The following is a 19,534-nucleotide window of genomic DNA, read 5'->3' as shown; positions in this document are numbered from 1 at the left end:
GCATCAAGCACTGTATTTGGCACATAGGGGATCCTTAATAAATAACTGCCCATTGGATTAATTAAATCAAGACCATCATCTTAAAAAATGTCACTTTAAAACAGTTTTGTTCAGAAGGATGGAATGTCCCTATAATGAAAGGACACAAAGTATTTTATTTAAAATTAAAAAACAAAAACATACCCTATTTTATTTGATGGCTTATGGTTTTAATTGCTAAGGCACAATAGTACAGGTATCCTCTTGAAGAAGCAGATGTATCATAATTGCTAAACTGGAGATTTTGTTTCTTTCTTTAGATTCTGGTACTAGACACAACTCTATCAATGGTATGTGCCCAACTTGCTCTATTTGGCAAGGTCATCAAGGCCTGAATATTCAAAGACATCAGCTATGGTGGGAAAAAAGCCTCTAATATTCAGAAATGAAACTGGCATGAGATGAAGAAACAGCTGTACTCAGCCTGTGGTTAGTTAATTTTTACAGTAGCTTTTTCTGAACCAGTTCCCTGAAGCCCCCAAGACTTCTCCCTCTTGGACTGTGACACTGTCTACTCCTGATTACAATCACTTAATCAGCTCATCAGATTGTCGCACGGCTGGTTTTACCTTGGGTAAAAGATTCATTTTCCTTATTAACAGCATAGGAATCTATTTCCCTCCCTAACCAATTAAAGGTGAAAAACTGAAGGGCCCCAGTGTGGTGGAGAGAAAACTGTTATGATGTGTAGCATATGAGCTGGTCACTCAGCCCTACACATTCTCCGCAATAAAATCTGTATGACCCTGCCTGAAGTTGGGACTTCACAGCTGAGGCAGAGGTTGGGAAAATTATTACATAAATTAAGAACTATTCAGCCAGCAAACAGTTTACTCAGTACAAAAGTATCTAGTCTTGTGTGTGTGTGTGTGTGTGTGTGTGTGTGTGTGAGTGTGAGAGAGAGAAAAGGAGAGAGAGAGAGAGAGAGAGAGAGAGCGCTCATGTGAAAGCATACTTTTGGTAGTCTGAATTTTCAAGAGTAACTGAATGAATGGTCCCACATTCTGGATAATTACAATAGTCTTCACATCACATTTAGCATCAGTGAATACATTCAGTCAAGGTGAAGGTTGGTTCATGCCTTTTGTTTTGCTCTACTACTCTCTCTCTCTGGAAAACAGTGTTGAATGATAAACTCTGCCACTTAATATAGCTGCTTCACTGTAATAAACTGCACAGTTGTCTTAGAGTTTAATATGGTTCTTGGTGATTGTGACTTAATAAAAAAAAATCAACCATATTCTTCCTTTCACCACCTGGTGTGTTACAGCCCTTGGTTTTGCTTTTCAGGTTAAACTAATCCCTACAGAGGGGAGAATAATGAGCGACAATCCACCTCTGAGATTCACTGTGAAAAATAAAATTCTCTACTGTTTAAATTTTTTTAAAAAGTAATATCCTAAAGATATGTGGAGATCCCATTTGATTTGGATTCCAGCGATGTTTTGTGGAAATGTGATGCCAGAAATCTTGACTGTATTTTCAAAAAAACATTTTAGATAAAAAAGTAATGAAAGAAACAGAACTTTGTATGAGTTTATGAGTATAAAACAGCGGTAATAACCTCCATATAACTATTTTAGCGGATGTTTAAAACATGTAAGAACCTCAACTAACCATGTAGCAATATACTAATTTGGTAGAAAATTATATGACCACATGAAAACACACTCCAAATAACTAATAATAAGAAAACGTGAAATTAAAACAATTCTGGTTTTACCCCCACCTGCAATTTAACAATTATTTAAAAAAAGATGGGAACAATCAATTTGGAGAAGCTATGAGAAGATAGGCTAAGAGACTGCTGATGGAGCTATGAAGTGGTCCGGACATTCTGGATTTCAGTTTGGAAGAGACTAAATTGGTTATACCCTTTTATCTAGCAGTCCTACTAATGGGTATACGACCCAAGGAAGTCAAAGATTGAAACAAATATCTCCTATATATAAAAATATTCATAATAGAACTCTTTGAGCTTCCAAACAAAAGTATTCAGGAAAGAATTAAAAACAAAGTAGGTGTCCATTGATTGGGAGAATGACTGAAAAAACCAACTACTATGACATATGAATATAATGAAATATTGCTATACAATAAGAAATGACAAGTATGAGGAATTCAGAAAAATGTGGAAGGATTTTATGAACTGATATAGAGCAAAATAAGTAGGATTAAGAAAACAATACATACAATTACTACAACAATGTAAATGAAGAGATTGAACAGAAGAACTGTGAATAATGGGAAAAGTGATGAAAGTCCTGGAGAAACAATAACAATATACCTTGTCTCACAACAGAAAGATGAAAGACCACTAGGGTAGAATATTGTATACATTGTCAGACTTATTTTTCTTTGTTAAAAGGGATGGTCCAAACTAGAATTAGATTAGTGAGAAATAATGGTGATAATAGTCTTATAATAGAAAAGAGAGTATCAATAAAATATTTTTTTAAATGAAAATCAAAAGACTTACATATTGACCAAGTATACAAATAAGCTGGCTCTTCTGCCTACCCAAATATTGTGAGCCTTGCCCTTTTAAGGACAGATGACCTTAAAACCTGATTTCATTACTTTTTAATTTCATATTTTTCACTTTTGATATATACTGGTAACAAATGCAAATTACATGTGTTGCTGTCTATTGTGTGGATGTCTATTTGCAATGACCCGAAGAGGGTTAGAACTCTTCAAATCTCTGAAAAAAAACCACCTTCACAAGACAAACTCAAATACCAGACAATAACCCACCTACCTTTCTACCCTACCTCCAATCCCCAAATGAATTTTTTATATGGTAAATGACATTTTGGTTCTATTTGTTTTCAATTTTCAAAATATAGTATTTGGACTGTGATAGCCAAGGACTCAAGACCCACCCTCCCCTTTATAACTGTTGGTGTCTCAGAAGGGGAGTTTTGGCTCTATGCCTGTACATTGTGGCCTTTATTTAAAATGAATTTACAGGACTTCATGCTTAAGCAAAACAGTTCTAGGGCTAAAGGTTTCAGATTAAAAAGCAATTATGCTGGTATGAACTTCACTTCTGCTCTAAAATGGTAAATCTCACCAGCCAATGTCTTATGTTTTGCTCTTTAGACAATTCATGAGGGACTACTCTGATATATGCTCATAGCAGACATCCATCTCATAAAAGAGCAGAATCCAAATTCCTTAGCATTCATTGCCTTGTTGAGAAATATCTTGGTAGCTTACACTGAATATACTCACAGATCCCTGAGAAATCATAGTTTTGAACCAAAGACCTTCTTGGGAAGAGCTGGTACCCTCTTTGTTCTGGGGCCTGACAATTGGTAATTTCCTCCATTTTCCTCATGTCTCTCTAAGCATTATCAGAGATGTTGGTTCATGGAAAAGTAAAATCCAAATCTAACACTTAGCCTAATAAGGAACCCTTCAATCTTCTTTTCCCTCCGGTGACAAAGAATCACAGTATGGAAGAGACCTTGAAAACCATCTTTGTAAATTAACTCACACCTGAACAGGAACCCTCTCAACAACATACCTGACAAATGATCATGTAATCGCTTTTTGATAGTCTCTGGCGATGGAGAACCTACTCCCTCCCAAGGCAGTCCATTATACTTCTGGACAACTCTATCTGCTAGGAAATATTTCCTTTCATGGAGCCTAAAATTAAAAAATCTCTCCTCCCTTGCCAATTCACTTTCACTACAAACCACCTCAAAAGTTCCCATCATCTCATTTTCCCCTTAAAGTACCACCCCACACATACACACACCATAATAGATATCACTCTTCCTTTTTCTCCTGGTCTCCAAGCCAGACTTAAGTCTTCTTTCCTAAGTATTATCTTAAAGTAAGCTTGCAACATGCCAAACTAGTTTCCTTTCCAAACTCTCTATCATTAAACTTTCAAGATCAAGCTCTTTGGGGCCTGCCTGGTCTTCAAATCCATGTAGGCTGCTTTTCTGTGCAGTATTTCCAGAAGTTCCTCCCTACCCAAACATGTTATAATTTGAGGCATGGTGGTAAAGTAGATAGCACTCTGAACTTTGAGCCTGGAAGGCTCAATCCTGCCTGAAGCCCTTCTTAGCTGTGTGATCCTGAGAAGCCTCAGATTGCTCACCTGCAAAATGTGGATAAGAATGGCACCTAGTTCACAGAATTATTATGAGAAGCAAATTATATAAAGAGCTTCACAATTCTTGAAGCGCTATAGCTGTGGGTAATTTATTATTACAACTAATACTCATACTGTTACTATCTCATTCTCGTCTTTTTTGATGGTGTTCAGATAGAAGAAATCTTGTGACAACTAATTTTCCGGCTATTATTCTTTTACATTTAATGTTCTGTGGACTATTATTATAAAGGTGGATAAAATAACTGCTTTGTGTAATTAAATGTAAGTACTGGGTTATAAGATCATCTTCTGTCAGATCATTGAAAGCATTCTCAGAACTCTAGTAGTGGATAGGATGGTGGAGATCATTATTGTTGTTGTTGTTATTATTATTAAGTAATATTATTAGTCATGGAGTGATTTTCCATAGGGAGTCTAGCCCACTGAAAGCTAGGATGGGGTAAAGGGGGAACTGGATTATGTAATTTAAGGGAAAATGGGTTTTTCTCTCTGCATTTGGGTAGAAAGGACTTTTAGGGGAAAGGTTTTGATTTAAATCATGTAGTGGGAGGAAAATGAGGCACAAAAACTTCAAAGGGAAATGCCCCTGAGGATTTGAAGCTATTTTTAAGAACTGATTTTTTTTTTAAAGAATATTAAGCACTTGTTGGTATTGAGCTGTGCATAATCCCTTGAAAGGCTCATGAATCCCCAAGACTTGACAGGGAGCTGAACATTAAAGCAATTCCAAGGGCAGCAAGATCTTAAGTGTCATTGAGAAATGGAAAGAACAATTCACTGCCAACAGACTGTCCCATTAGGGTCCCAATTGCCACAGCCATGACCCCGATTTGCAAGCTGCCTCTCTGTTGGCCAATTAGATTGTGTCAATTTGGGTGAATGTAATGCACAAGTCCTCTTCATTCCTGGCTACCTAGTCAAATGAACAGCATGGGAAACTGAGCCTCACTGCCTGAGTTCCCTCATATTCCCCTTCCCTCCCTCCTCAGTGATCTTTTCTCTCAATCTCATTCTAGATGATAATTATGGGGTTCGAGTGAGTAGAAAGAACACCCTCCTCAAAGTTACAGGCTTAATAGTAAGACTACCACCCAAGTCAGTGACCTACATGTATTTTCTCCAGTTTTCTATTCTGTGGACAACCAAAAGATGGAGAAAAGGGGTGGTTTTATAAAAGGAATAAATTTAAAAATAGAAGATAAAAATTCTCTTTAGGCTTAAGTTTTTCTGGATCTAAGCTTGGCCACAAAGGTTCTCCTAATCAATAAGTGTTTTCTCCTATCTCCACAAAATGTGGAAAAGTTATATAATTTTAAACTCAGATTAACTGCAAGAAAAACAAAAGTGAAAATGAAAACCACCCAAGCAAACAAACCTGAAAAATGAGTTTTCTCTTTATAAAAGAAAGAAAGAAAGAAAGAAAGAAAGAAAGGAAGGAAGGAAGAAAGAAAGAAAGGAAGGAAGAAAGAAAGAAAGAAAGGAAGAAAGGAAGAAAGAAAGATTTTAAAAAACATCCCAGGCTAGTAACATTCCAGAGAGAGGCTGCCGGAGCCAGTTTGATGGTCCTCTCAGTACTGTGACTGTAGGGACCCTGTGAGAGAATACAGGGGGGTGGCATATTAATCTGCTGTGCCAGTGGTCAGACCCCCTCCTGTGACTGATGAGACACACAAATGCCACAGCCCAAGGGCTGTTCAGGGAGCTATTTCTATAGCCCCAGGAGCCCTGTTCTCATCTAATCTGACCTCAAGTGCGTTAGTGGGTGGATAGTGATGCACAGTGTCAGGCAAGCAGTAAGCCATCCATCCAGGAATTTTATCTTTTTTTCCCCAGCTACAACAACAACAACAAAAGGTGTCACCTGAATACCAATGTGTCTTGATGAGCAGGGAACCCCTCAGCTCAGACCATTTCCCATGCATGTGCATTTCTCTCTTCCTGTGCATAGGACCACTGATTAGCTCTCTTATTTAGGTCCATTTCCTGCCAACACTATACAACCTGGATTTTAGTGAAGAAAGGGGACTTGTTTCAAACTGGGGACACTGTGACGCCCCACCCTTCCCCTTTTGGAGATTTGGAGAGGCAGCGCAGATGTTTAGGAGCACTTGTGTCCCTGAAGGAACAGCCCATTACAGTGCACAACAGTCACTATATATCTACAATTTATGAAAATAAAGCAATATGTGCCTGTTTCGGTGCCTGCCGTTTGCCTACCAATGGTGCAGTGTTCCCCATTCCAGCCCTCTCGGCATTCACATTTCCCATCTTTACAGGTCCCATGCTCAGTGCAGCGAGGGTGGCACACGCGTTGGTCACAAGCCACCCCTGTCCATCCCTCTTCACAGCGACACGTTCCCCCGATGCAGACGCCGTGAGTGCCACAGTCTACTGAGCACACTTCTGGAAGAAAAACAATGATTACAGCTCAACACTATGGCTGGGGAAACCCTCTACTGGTGCCTGTACCAAAAAAAAGTGGCCAGGGCCACAAGCGCAGCTCCCGATGAGTAGCTGGAAACTATGGAGTCTTCTGAAACTGGTGTCCCTGCTCGATGGGCCTCTCTCTCTCTCTTTCTTTCTTTCTTTCTTTCTTTCTTTCTTTCTTTCTTTCTTTCTTTCTTTCTTTCTTTCTTTCTTTCTTTCTTTCTCTCATTCACAGCTGCTGCCAGCTGAAATGGCTGAGATGGCCAATTGTTCCCCATTTGCTAGAGGCAGAAGCTAGTTAATGCTGGGATGAAGGCACCCAGTAGAGAGGGCACAGTGTGGCTTCCCTTTATTGCTGGAAACTGGGACTATCCCACTCGAGTTCTTGGATTTGGCCAATCTGACCACAGATCTCACGGGTGGATCTGTAACACTGGTATTGTGGCTCCACGGTTGCACCAAGAATGCCAGCCACCCTGCTCTGCACCATCAGTGGTATTAACAATCATACACTGCATTTACATAGCATTTTTCTCAGAGGAGCTCAAAGGCTTTTGTGGTTGAAAAGGAGACAGACAGACAGATATTCACTCCGTACCTTTCCAGACCTCTCACTCTAGGACAAGCATTTTCCAAACATTCATCCTTACAGCAGCCCAGTGAGGGAGGCAGAGATCATGACTCCTATGGAGGGAAGCCCTAGACCAGAAAAGTTAAGTGACTGGATTGAAGTCACACAGCAAGTCAGTGGCAGAATGGGGACCAGGGCCCAGCTCACCTGCCTTCCAGTCCAGTGCTTTCTCCACTAGACTCGAAAAGCTTTAGAGCTAAAACTCAAGTGAAGTGGGATTGAGAAGGCACCCAGAGACAGCACGTTTTAAATTGGCTTTTTTTCCCCCTCTTGGAATGAAATATTCATTTCTTTCCAGTTCTAGGCAAAGCTTCACAAACATTCCTATCATGATTGCCATGGCAATCTGACAGCTATCTCACCACCCAGATACAGGGGGCGGAATGATGCTCACTTGCCTGGATAGTCACTGTCAGTGTGAACATAACCATTCTTGGAATGGTTGGAACTGGCTTGAACTGTTGAACTATAAACATACTTTTAATTTTAGGAAAATAAAGTGTATTGTGCAACTTCATTATTTTCCTGTCACCGGAGTATTGCAGAGCTTTATAACATGTACACACAGCCCCCTCAGGGAGCCTCTTTCTGTTTTAGAGGATGCTCTGTTCAGTTTGTCTAGGGCTGAATTGCTCTACTTTCTTTCCCACAGTCCCTTTAGGGAGTGTACATAAGAAACCCTATAATGCAAATGGTGGTACACTTCAGGGCACCATATCAATTTGCAGTGATGGAACGAACAAAGCACAAAAACAGAGAGAATTTCTGTGGAAAGCACAAAACCTTTTCCCCAAGCAATGGCAGCAAGGACATCACTGTGTACTTTATAAAAAGTTCCCTTTATTTCCAAGCTGAAGGCAAGTTTAGTTTATCATTCACCTGGGCTTATGGAAGGAAGACGAGGTAGGGATATCGAGGGAAAATAAGAGAAAACCTCTTGGCTTACCAACAGAACAATCAGGACCCATCCAGTTGGGATCACAGCTGCAGAGTCCGGTGTCACTGAGGTATGTACCATGCCCACTGCACTGATCTGGGCACTGGGCCCTTGGAAGCTCACAGTTTATACCTCCCCAACCAGGGCCACAGATGCATGCTCCATTCACACAGACCCCATGGGTGGAGCAGGTTGGATCTAAGCAATCAACTAAAAAAGAGAGAGAGAAGAAAAATACATTATATATCCATGTATTGTAGAGCACTGACTGCTTCATGGGAGATGGAGCGGGGTTCCATGCAGCTTCAAGAAAGTCTAGTAGACCAGGAAGTACTTAAGCAGTATCTTGAAACACTTGTGAGGAGTAAAGTGCATTCAGTCTGCCAAGATTTTAAAAAGATCTCAAGCTTAGAGATGATGAGGGAGAAGAAAAGGTGGTTTCTCAAATGGTAACTGGAAAAGTCAGGAATGATGTTACACAAAAGCTTATCAGGAAATCTTGAGTACTCAGTGATTATAAACATTAGGTGCCCAAATAAAGTAGACCAGAGCCCTCCAGAGAATACAGAGAATGTCTGTACTGACTGGATCAACTAAAACACAGTTAGCTCTCAATAATCTTTACTAATGGAAAGCAACACTGGAGGATATAGTTCTAAAGTCATTAGTATTTGTCTCCAGAATATAAAACATGATTAAAAAATACTACACATATAACTTTCACCTTCCTAATGAAGCCTTTCTTAGAGTGACATTAAAATGAGTTTTCATTACTTGAACATAGCTACTAAAGGGGAAGAGTAGCAATGAAGCAGTCAGTCTCAGGAAAAAAAAAACAAACCAAAAACAAAAACAACTACCATTTTTGGGATATAACTTCAAGTGGATTAATCTACATGCAGATAGCTTAGTCCAAAGCTTCTTATACTGTGGGACCCATGTGGGGTCACATAACTGAATGTGGGAGTCATGAAAAATTTTGTCAACAGTAAGAGGTTATGTATACCTATTTTATATACCTATATACCTGGGCAAAAAGGGGTCATGAGTGGAGAAAGTTTAAGAAGTCCTGACTTAGTCAACTGTTTGACTAATTCTGGTTTTATTTCTTTTGGCCAAAGTATTTCCTTCAAAGGAATTAATCAAATCATAGTATGATAGGATTTAGATCCAAAAGGTCCCTTAGAAACTGATGTTCAGAGATGTTAACACATTTGCCCAAGACCCCAAAGGTAGTAAGTAGCAGAGGCAAGATTCAGACCCCAGTTTTCTGCTTACAAACGCAGGGCTCCTTCCCCTTTATCATGCAGATTCAATAATCAAAGAAACCAGAGGAACAGGGCCAATTGTTCTGTGTTCTGGTTATTATGGTTTTTGTAATAACAGAAGGAGGAACACGATTTGGTCACTGTTCTAGAAAACCCAGGCCTAGACAAGTAAATGGAGGAAGAGAATAAGGGTGCAACTTTATGATTTCTGTGCAGTAGTATGATCTCAAAGCTTGAGTATCCCATTTAACTCCCTGGAAACTTTTCTTTTTAGAGGGAAAACAGCTTTACTCTATACTACTGGTAATAGAAATGTGCCACACTGAAGAAGAGAATGCTAAAAGCGACAAGGTTTGAATATAGAATAACATCCTAGAGATTCTCAGATTTCACTTTGTGGACCAAAGGGGTGCAGTTTCCACAATTATTCAAATTCCCCAGCTCATGAAACATTTGGCACTGGGGAACTTCTGACCTGAAGAATTTAGACTAACTAGAAATCGCTCTTCCGTGGGGTTTAGAGATTGAGCCCACAAAGGACTCTCTCCTCTGTGTCTGAAAGAAGCTCTTTCTAGGTTATAATGTTTCTCCGGGACTTAAAGGAGCCTCCCTGTCCCTGACTCTTCATTTTCTTCTTGTTACAGGCATTTCTCTTAGCATTGTCCAAAACGCATAACACAAGAAAATCAGGGTTCTGAGTCTAGAACCTAAGGAGCTATGTAGGAACAATGCCAACATTGTTCACTGAAATCTAGGAATTAATTCTTGAAGGTCAATTTTTTTATGTGAATAAGTTCTCAGTAGACAGATGGATACAATGATTATATTCACTGATTTGGTTAGAACCCCTTTGATATTTACTTAATGTTTGGGGAATATCACTACAATTACTATTGGTGAAGTGGATCCTTTCCAATAGCTGAAGACTAAGTTTCATCTAACAGGTCACAGGCTTAACATCCTTAAACTCAAATTGGACATCTACTGATTTAGAGGTGGGATTGAAAGGGTCAGGCACATTCTAATACTTTTTTCATTTGGGGAATTTATACAGGGCACATGAAATGTTTTCTATTTCTACTACCCTAAAAGTGTCAGAAATTTAAGTATTCAAAAAATACTTGCTGAATGATTGAGTCAAAGCTACTCGAATTTAAAAATTAGGTTTAAAAATCTGAAAGGTGGAAAGATTTCTTTGGTAGGACAAAGAATAGATAAAATTCAGAAGTTGTAAGATATGGTAACCTATTGGATAAAATACTGGATTTGGAGCATGGAAGACTTGAATTCAAATTTTGCCTTAGACACTTATGAGTTGTGTGAGCCTGGGCAAATAACTTTAAGTTCTTTCAGACTCAACTTCCTCCTCAATAAAATGAAGGATATTAATAGCACATAAACCAGAGGGCTATTGTGAGGATCAAATGAAAAAACACTTATAAAGTGCTTTTCAAACCTTCAGGTAATATATAAATGCTACCTATTGCTATTATTAGGTCAGTTAGGTGGCACAGTTGATAGAGTACTGAGCCTGAAGTCAGGAAGACTTATCTTCCTGAGTTTGAATCTGGTCTCAGACACTTGCTAGCTATGTGACCTTGAGCAAGTCATTTAACCTCAGTTCCTCTTCTGTAAAATGAGCTGGAGATAGAAATGGTAAACCACTTAGTAACTTTGCTGAGAACGTCCCAAATGGGATCACAAAGAATCGGACACAACTGAAACGAATGACAAAATTGTTGTTATTATTATTATTATTAATGACCATCATATTAAACATCCTCATTTTACAGAGGAAAATGAAGCACAGAGAAATAAAGTGACTTTCCCAAGGTCACACAGCTAGTAAGCATCTGAGGTGGAATTTGAACCCAGTTCTATCTATCATACCAAGCTATAGTAAAGTGATGAATGCAGAAGCCCCCAGGAATACATCATAAGCTTTATTTTTTAAGGGAAGCAATAAGAAAAGTAATATATAAATTTTTTTAAAAGCATTTCTTTTCCAGATACATTAACTATCTCTACCCTATTCAGAATTATGGTAGCTAGGCAGGGGAAAATTTGGAGAGATTTATTACCCCAGAACTAGAATGTCATCAAATAAACCACTTACTCTACCAAGAAATATGAGCTAACATTCCTGGCCACTGTTACAGGTAAATACACTCTTAGTGCTCCTTAATTAGAGTTGGTAACTGAAAAACAAAATTCAGATTTAAGGAAGAGCACTTTCAGTGACTTTTATTCCACATTTTTAGTTTGGTTCCAGCTTCCTGTGATGCTGTTGGGGCTGCACTGAGTCTTTAGTAGGAAGGAGCAATTGTGGTATTTTGCAAAGCTTTATAAATGGAAACATTGGTGTGCTTAAAAAGGGGACAATGGCCTTTACCAGCTAAGTAAGGTGTGCCTAGGAACACCAACCCCCCCCCCCCCCGCAGCTGAAATCATTAGAACTCATTTAGTCTCAGGTCCTCTGTAGATTTGACAAAAAAAGGGTAGTGAATGCATTTTAGATCCCTAAGGATGAAAAAGGAGGTCAAGGAGTTTCACAAACAATATGTACTAGAAACCCCTGAAGAACCATGAATTACACTTATGAAGTTAAATGTCATTGAAAAATGACTCAACCATGAAACTGACATGAAAAACATGGCTGACTTAAACTAATTTGTCAATCCCTCTTGCATCACTTTTCCATTCCCCTAAACATCATGGAGTAAAACCTGACAAACACATTGTTTAGTTTTCATGTGCAAATTCGTTAATAGAGCAACAATGTTTATGCAGCAAAAATTGTGGATCACAATTATCGATTTTCATGCCATTGCCATTTCAGGTAAATTGTTTGAACGATATGACTATGATGAATATCAGATAGAAAAAGCTAACTGGAAGAAAAAAATGCTGACCCAGACTTTCTAATTCCATTTCCTATTTTGAAAACAGCATATGAATCACTCTAGCCCATTCTTTTGGGGCGGCACAAATCAATAGAGGAGATTTCATCCTTTAATAAACCTCCACGTGGTTTCTTTGTTTTGTTGGGGAGGTTAATTTATTCCAGAGAATTTAAATAAGACTGGTTGGGTTTGCAAAAGAGTTGAGAATCCCCTTGAAATTAATTCTCTTCATTTCTTGGGATTTAATACTTGTGTGAACAATATTTACTGAAGGGAAAGATTTTTAAAACAGTAATGTCATTGCTCTGGCACAATCCTATTGTCAAATGATGTATGCAAAAGGTCGTTTTAACCTTCCTTGTCATAGTATTGGCCTCTTCCATGTTTTCAGTGAATGCAGCTTTGCCTCCTGAAATCCATTTATCTTTAAGAACCTTAACCTTTCAAGCACTGTTATTAAATCAGGACTTCCTCCATCTAAACTCACAATTTGGTTTTATGATGCAGACCTAGGGGCTACCCTTTATTACTGCAAAGAATTATGGAGTGGAATGAGGACCCATGAGGGGAGGAGGGCCAGGGAGTCTGGGTCTCACTAAAGACATTATTACTGATATACTTTAGTATATCAGTAGTAGACTTCATGAGAATAATTCATTGTTACCTAAATCGTCCTTAGTTTTTATCACCTGTGAAATGGGCATCAGGGTTCTAACAGTTTTTACAAAGAAAATGCCTTGACATCCTTGTGAAGAAGAGAAATCATAGGATTAGAGATTTAGAGCTAGAAGGTCATCAAGTCCAAACCATCTCATTTCATAGAGGAGAAAACTGAGGCCCAGTGAAGTTAAGTGACTTGCTCAAGGCCACACAGGCAGTAAGTAGAAATGGGATTGGAACTCATGTCCAATGACTCCAACTCTTGTGCTCTTTCCACAGTATTTCACTGGGTTTGTATGCATGTATGTATATATGTGCATATGACTTTAGCATCATGAAAGGGATTCCTCACAACTGTATCACAAAAGAGTGGGAAATAGAACAACTTGATGATATTAATGACAGTATCTGCTCACTCTTAAGAATGTCTTCCTAATACCCTCTATATTTTGAATATTCACTTTAATTTTTTCATCACATTTCATTGGTAAGAACAAAGGATATTCCCAACCTGGTAAGTTAGCATGTCCCACCATTATAAATTGAATGGTTGGTGCGCTCATGCTCGCTCGCTCTCTCGCTCTCTCTCTCTCTTTTTTCTCTCTCTCTCTCCCTCTCTCTCTCTCCCTCCCTCTCTCTCTCCCCCTCTCCCTCTCTCCCCCTCTTCCTCCCTCTCCTTCCCTCCCTCCCCACCACCGCCACCCCTTTCTCCTGAGCCTGAACTCTGACCAAATTTAGTAGGGTTTGATTCAGTTAGTTAAATCCCCTAATTTCTACCCACACATGCCTGAGGCTACTTAAATGTGTGATACAATGAGCTTTTTAGTATTCATCAAATCACTATTCTCTTGCTGTACATCCACTTTCCTCTAATTCTATGTGATTGTATGTAACCAGAATAATTTGCCCTACATGATGTCTCTAAATGACATGGATACCTGTAGTCTTTCAAGCCTGACTGCTCTGTATTGATATTAATTTTTTGCTGAAATATTTGCACAGACTTCTATGGGTTTCAGATTATGGGGAAGGACAAAAACACCACTGGGTAGGGGCAATCTTGTTTTTGCTTTCTGAATATATTTTAAAATTTTCCATTTGGAGAATTTGAAAGAAAGAAAGAGGGAAAGAAGGAAAGAGAGGAAGTAAGAGACAGAAAAATGGAAGGGGAGAGAGGAGAAAGGACACAAGGCGAGGAAAAGAGACACAAAGATGAATAAAAGTAGATGCTGGAAGAGAAATAAAGGACAAAGGGAGAATGATCTACTCTCAATGATGAATGAGAATAATTACTATGATAATCATTCACACACACACACACACACACGCATTCTGAAATATCCCCAACAGTTTCCTTTCCATTCTTCTACTTATGAGTAACACTGCTGAGTATCATGGATAATCTATGCAACAGGACACAACCATGGAACCTTGGGTCTAGAATTAGCAACGGACAGTTGTGTTGTAGCTCCATGCCTTCCCCACCTTCTGAAAATTTCCAAAGAGAGGGCAAGAACACAGGCAGTGAGCATATGCCAGTATTTACCTTCCTCACAGTTCCCTCCTTTGTAGCCAACAGAGCAAACACAGTTCCCTTCAATGCAAGAGCCGTGACCTCCACATGAAGGATCGATACACTGACTCAGGGGTACATCGCATTCCGCGCCTTTCCAGCCGCTGTAGCACTGGCACGTTCCTTTTGAATATTGTCCATTTCCGCTACATAGGACGGGGCAGGCAGCTACAAAAAGAAGGATGACAAAGTAATAGGTCACACAGTGAGCAAGCACTAGAAAGTCCATGTCAGAAATCAAGGGAGAAAAGCCATTTTCTGCACTGAACTTGGAAGTCCAAAGACCTGGATTCTGACTTTGATACTTACTGGTTGTGTGATTAGAGATATGTTAGCCTCCCTTAGTCTCAGTTGTCTCATCTGTAAAATGGAGATAATAATACTTTTTCTACCTAACACAATTTTACCATTAAGAAAGAGCTTTATGATCATAAAGTATTAGCCTAAGTGAGCTATTGCTATGGTTATTAAACATAAATACATTAATTCCACTTTAGGCAGCTGGTGGTACAGTAAGATAGAGTGCTAGGACTACAGTCAGGAAGACCAGAGTTCAAATCTGGCCTCAGGCACTTAATAGTTGTGTCACCCTGAGCAAGTCACTTAACTTCCCCTTGCTTCAGTTTCCTCAACTAATAGGACTAATAATAATACCTACCTCAAAGGACTGTTGTGAGGATCAAATGAAATAATATTTGGGAGGAAAGCACTTAGCACAGTGCCTGGCATTTTGTAGGCACTATATAAATGCTTATTCCCTTCTCTTCTCCACTGATCACAGCATCTTCAGGATTTTTGATAGAAGTAGAAGAATATAGTTAAGTAGGAATATTGGTGCAGTGGTGGTGGTATGGTCATTTCTATTTTCTTGATTTACATGTGTCCATGAGAGGAAGAGAAAGGGAACGGTAAGGTCATGACCCTGTTCCTAATGATTTAGTTTATTATTTGGGAAAGGCTCTCATAAATAGTAATGGAATGGAAGTTAATGGTGATTCTAGAATTGGGAATTATCTTTGGTTTCCACACACTCGTGCTCTGCTTGCTTCCCACCCTCTCTGTCCCCTGCCCTGGCCAACTCTTCTCCCCTTTCTTTTTTTATTTCTAAAATTTTATTTTATTTCTAATTTGTGGAATAAAATGAGCATTTTCATAAGACAGTATAATAAAAATGATGATTGTACATGAAACTGCAAATGCATTATATACCACTTGCTATTCTAAATATATAATAAAATTATTATGTACATTTTTTCCCTCTTTTCTCCTCTTCTTTCAGAAATCACAGAATTGTAGCTTAATTGAAACCACCAGCAGCCTTAAATGACAACATGATACCCTTTTGCACCAACTGTTTAAAGTCATCTCAAAATTAGTTTGGTGCTTGAAATTTGGGTAAGACTGGGTAGTGCCTCTAACACTCAGAGATCTCAAGGAGTAATTAAGGTAAACTCATTATCCCTAGTAGTAACTGCTTGTGTTCTCTTATTTTGAAACACAGGGTAGGTACACATGTTTGTGTTTGTGTAGTGTCATATATATCTTATTGATGTGGGCATATATAAATATACATATACCCAATTCTGCAATATCTGCATTAAAAAAGCTGAGACCTGGGTAATCTCTCCATCCTTACCCTCTTTATTGCCTATATAACTCATCTGGCACATATTGCTTTGGGACACCTCTTGTTTTCTTGCTCTGTATGGTTATCTAATCCCAGTATTGCTGTTTATTGATTCATGTGTATGTCTTACCTCTCCAACTAGGTGGTGAGCTTCTTTAAGACTAAGACCATCCACTGCATTCCTTCCTTCTCTTCCCACCCCCCAAACCGAGCACAATTCTGTATATATACCAAACACTGTCTAGTTAAAAAAATCATTGCTCAAACAAACAAATACTTATTGTGTGTTATTGACATCTTGTGATTCTCAAATAATGGAGAAAAGGATCAGATATCAATCTATATAACAAATGGTAAGGATATATGGAGTTGAGATGATCATATGAACACAATAGTCATTTCTAGAAATGTACTGAAAAGGCCCACAGATTTAGAACTCAAAGGGAACCTGAAAGATCATTTACAGAAAAGGAGCTGAGGCTCAGAGAGAGGAAGGGACCATAGTAAGTAGCAGAGGCAAGTCTTCAAACGTCCGCCATCTAACTCCATAGCCAATGCTTGTTGCATTACCCTAGACTGTCTGCTTGACTTGCCAAATAAGTTGGGGCTGGTCCTTGAAAAATGTTGAAGATGGAGGCCTATTTTCAAATGGTGTCCCGTGAGCTATTTGCAAAAACAATTTGGGCAAAATGGCCAATAAATTCCATAGCCTCATTTTGCCATCAAAGGAGGAGGGTGAGCTAAGGATAGGGAGTATGCTTTATTACATACTGACACTCCAGGGTAAGCCCTCTGAGGTCAGGAAGCTTGCTGTTTCTTGGGTATTCTAATAGTGAGATCTAGTCACAGTGGGTATAGCTACTGACTGACTGACAAGGCAGCTGCTTTACACCCAAGGTAACCTTGTGAACACTTAGAGAAAGGGAGAAAAGGAAACAGTATTAAACAATTTCCTGGGAAGAATTATTTGTTCAACTTTTGTTTTGTTTTGAGAGAGAGAGAATTGGTTTATTGGCGTTATTCCTCAGAGCTGAGGAAGGGTTTGAAAATTTCCTTATAAAACTCAGGCTAAAAATATAGGTGAAAATAAAGGTGCCTCTTGGTTAAGAGAAAAACAATGATCATTTTCTTCTGTTGAATATGGATATACCCACCTTGAATATGGAAATATCAAGAACATAATAAGGAACTAACTAGCCAACACATCTGTAAAATATTTACAAGTTATAGACTTAAGTTTTGAGTTTGAGAGCTCCATGTAAGATGATCTACAGATGGAAGGGAAAATTTGACTTACAGGAAAATAATAGAACTGGGTTCCTATTCTAAAAAATGTTAAGATCTTTGTGAACTAAAGTGGATACATAATTGAGATTTTCACTGACAGCAAAATAGAGTTGAAAATATTTTCTCTTTGTTAATAATACAACCAATCTCCTTCCCTCCCTCCCTCCCTCCCTCCCTCCCTCCCTCCCTCCCTCCCTCCCTCCCTCCCTTCCTTTTTCAGAAGTTTGAAGTCACATTGGTGGTGGTAGTGGGGCTAAGAATGGCGGACGAGAGTTGAAATTCCCTACTAGGTTAATAATGGCTTTCATTTTCCAGACATTGAACTTAAAGTTAAATTAATAATGCAGTTTATCTAAATTATCCTAGGAAAAATGAAATTAGGTCAGACATTTCATCTGCTTTGTCCCTTTGGGCTGTCAACGACATATGGGGTGATGGAAAAGGATGCCTGCTGGTCAAGATAGAAATCTTTGCAGCATGGCCTCCTTGACCTGCAAATGTTCTGACTCTGCACTGATTGGGGCCAGACTTTTGATTGACAAGTTGGTCCCTTCACTTACTAAAGGAGGAAGGAAGCCACAAAAGAGGAGAGTATATGCTGGGGAATGAGTATACCAGCATGAAAGCAGGAAAACAGGTACCCAGTGGAGAGGTCATTGCCATAAATGGCAGCTATGCTGGGAACAAAAAGGGGGGCACTCCAGAGAAACATGGAAGCATGTCAGCCATGAGGTGCTCAGCACTGGACTACCTGGACAAGATCTAAGCAATCAAACCATGCACAAGGGGGACAGAACAGATGCTGGGTTTGTAGGGGCTGTTCACATGCAAGCTTCACTCATCTCTTCTCCATTTCCCCTTTGTTGTCCCTTCCTGGGAGAGGCATGCACCTATTTCCTGAATCTCTATTTCTTAAGATTCTATTTTCCAGTTCTTTTTGTCTTTTAAGCCAGCCAGTCAATGAACCAGCATTTATTCACTATTTATTAAGTACTAGGCAATGTATTAAGTGCTAAGGAAAGATATAATCCTTGCCCTTAAGAGACTCACATTCTAATAGGGGAAACAATATGCAAATAATTATGTACATATAAAACAGGAATAAAAAGGAAGGTGGTTTGAAGGGAAGGGACTAACAGGGAGCTGAGGGGCGGAGGGGACCAGGAACTACTTCTTGTAGAAGGTGAGGTTTGGGGCAGCTAGGTGGTGCAGTGGATAGAGCACCGGCCCTGGAGTCAGGAGGACCTGAGTTCAAATCCGGCCTCAGATACTTAACACTTACTCGCTGTGTGACCCTGGGCAAGTCACTCAACTCCAACTGCCTCACTAAAAAAAAAAAAAAAAAAAAAAAAAAAAAGGTAAGGTTTGAGCTGAGTCTTGAAGGAAGTCAGGGAAGCCAGAAATGAGGAGGAAGATCATTCTAGACATGAGAAACAACCAGTGCAAATGCACAATGAGGAAATGGAATACTGTCTGTGAGGAACAGCCATCCAGTGTAGCTGAATTGTAAAGTTCATGGAGGGAAGCAAAGTATAAAACGATCCTAAGAAGAGAGGAAGGGGTTTTAAATGCCAAACAAGAATTAACATTTGGTGAAATGGGGTTAATAGGGAGCCCCTGGAGTTTAATGATAAAGAGGAGGGTAAGGCCTTAATATTCAGTCTCACTTTGTCACCTGGAGGACAGACTGGACTAAAGAAACCTGAGGCGATGAGACCAGTTTGTTTGTTTGTTTTTTAGTGAGACAATTGGGGTTAAGTGACTTGCCCAGGGTCACACAGCTAGTAAGTGTTAAGTGTCTGAGGCCGGATTTGAACTCAGGTACTCCTGACTCCAGGGCCGGTGCTCTATCCACTGCACCACCTAGCTGCCCCGATGAGACCAGTTTGAAGGCTACTACAAACAGTTCAGACAAGAGGTGATAAGAACTTGTATATGAGTGGTGGCTGTTCAAGTGGAGAAAAAGGGGAAGCATATGAGAAATGTTAAGGTAGAAATGACAAGATTGGATACATGGGGTAAATGTAATTGAGGGGTACAGAATGAC

At 39.3% G+C, this 19,534-nt stretch overlaps 1 protein-coding gene across 1 annotated transcript in view; it reads right to left on the bottom strand.

Moving 5' to 3' along the window:
* Positions 1-19,534, bottom strand: part of TENM2 (teneurin transmembrane protein 2) — a 1,399,253-nt gene that overhangs the window by 110,889 nt on the left and 1,268,830 nt on the right. The window contains 3 exon segments of the mRNA XM_043982744.1: positions 6,392-6,577; positions 8,179-8,379; positions 14,547-14,741. Of these exon segments, the coding sequence (XP_043838679.1) occupies positions 6,392-6,577; positions 8,179-8,379; positions 14,547-14,741 (582 nt within the window).

The sequence above is a fragment of the Dromiciops gliroides genome, chromosome 2, assembly GCF_019393635.1.
Source record: "Dromiciops gliroides isolate mDroGli1 chromosome 2, mDroGli1.pri, whole genome shotgun sequence".
NCBI lineage: Eukaryota > Metazoa > Chordata > Mammalia > Microbiotheria > Microbiotheriidae > Dromiciops > Dromiciops gliroides.
This window is presented reverse-complemented; position numbering and strand designations above follow the sequence as displayed.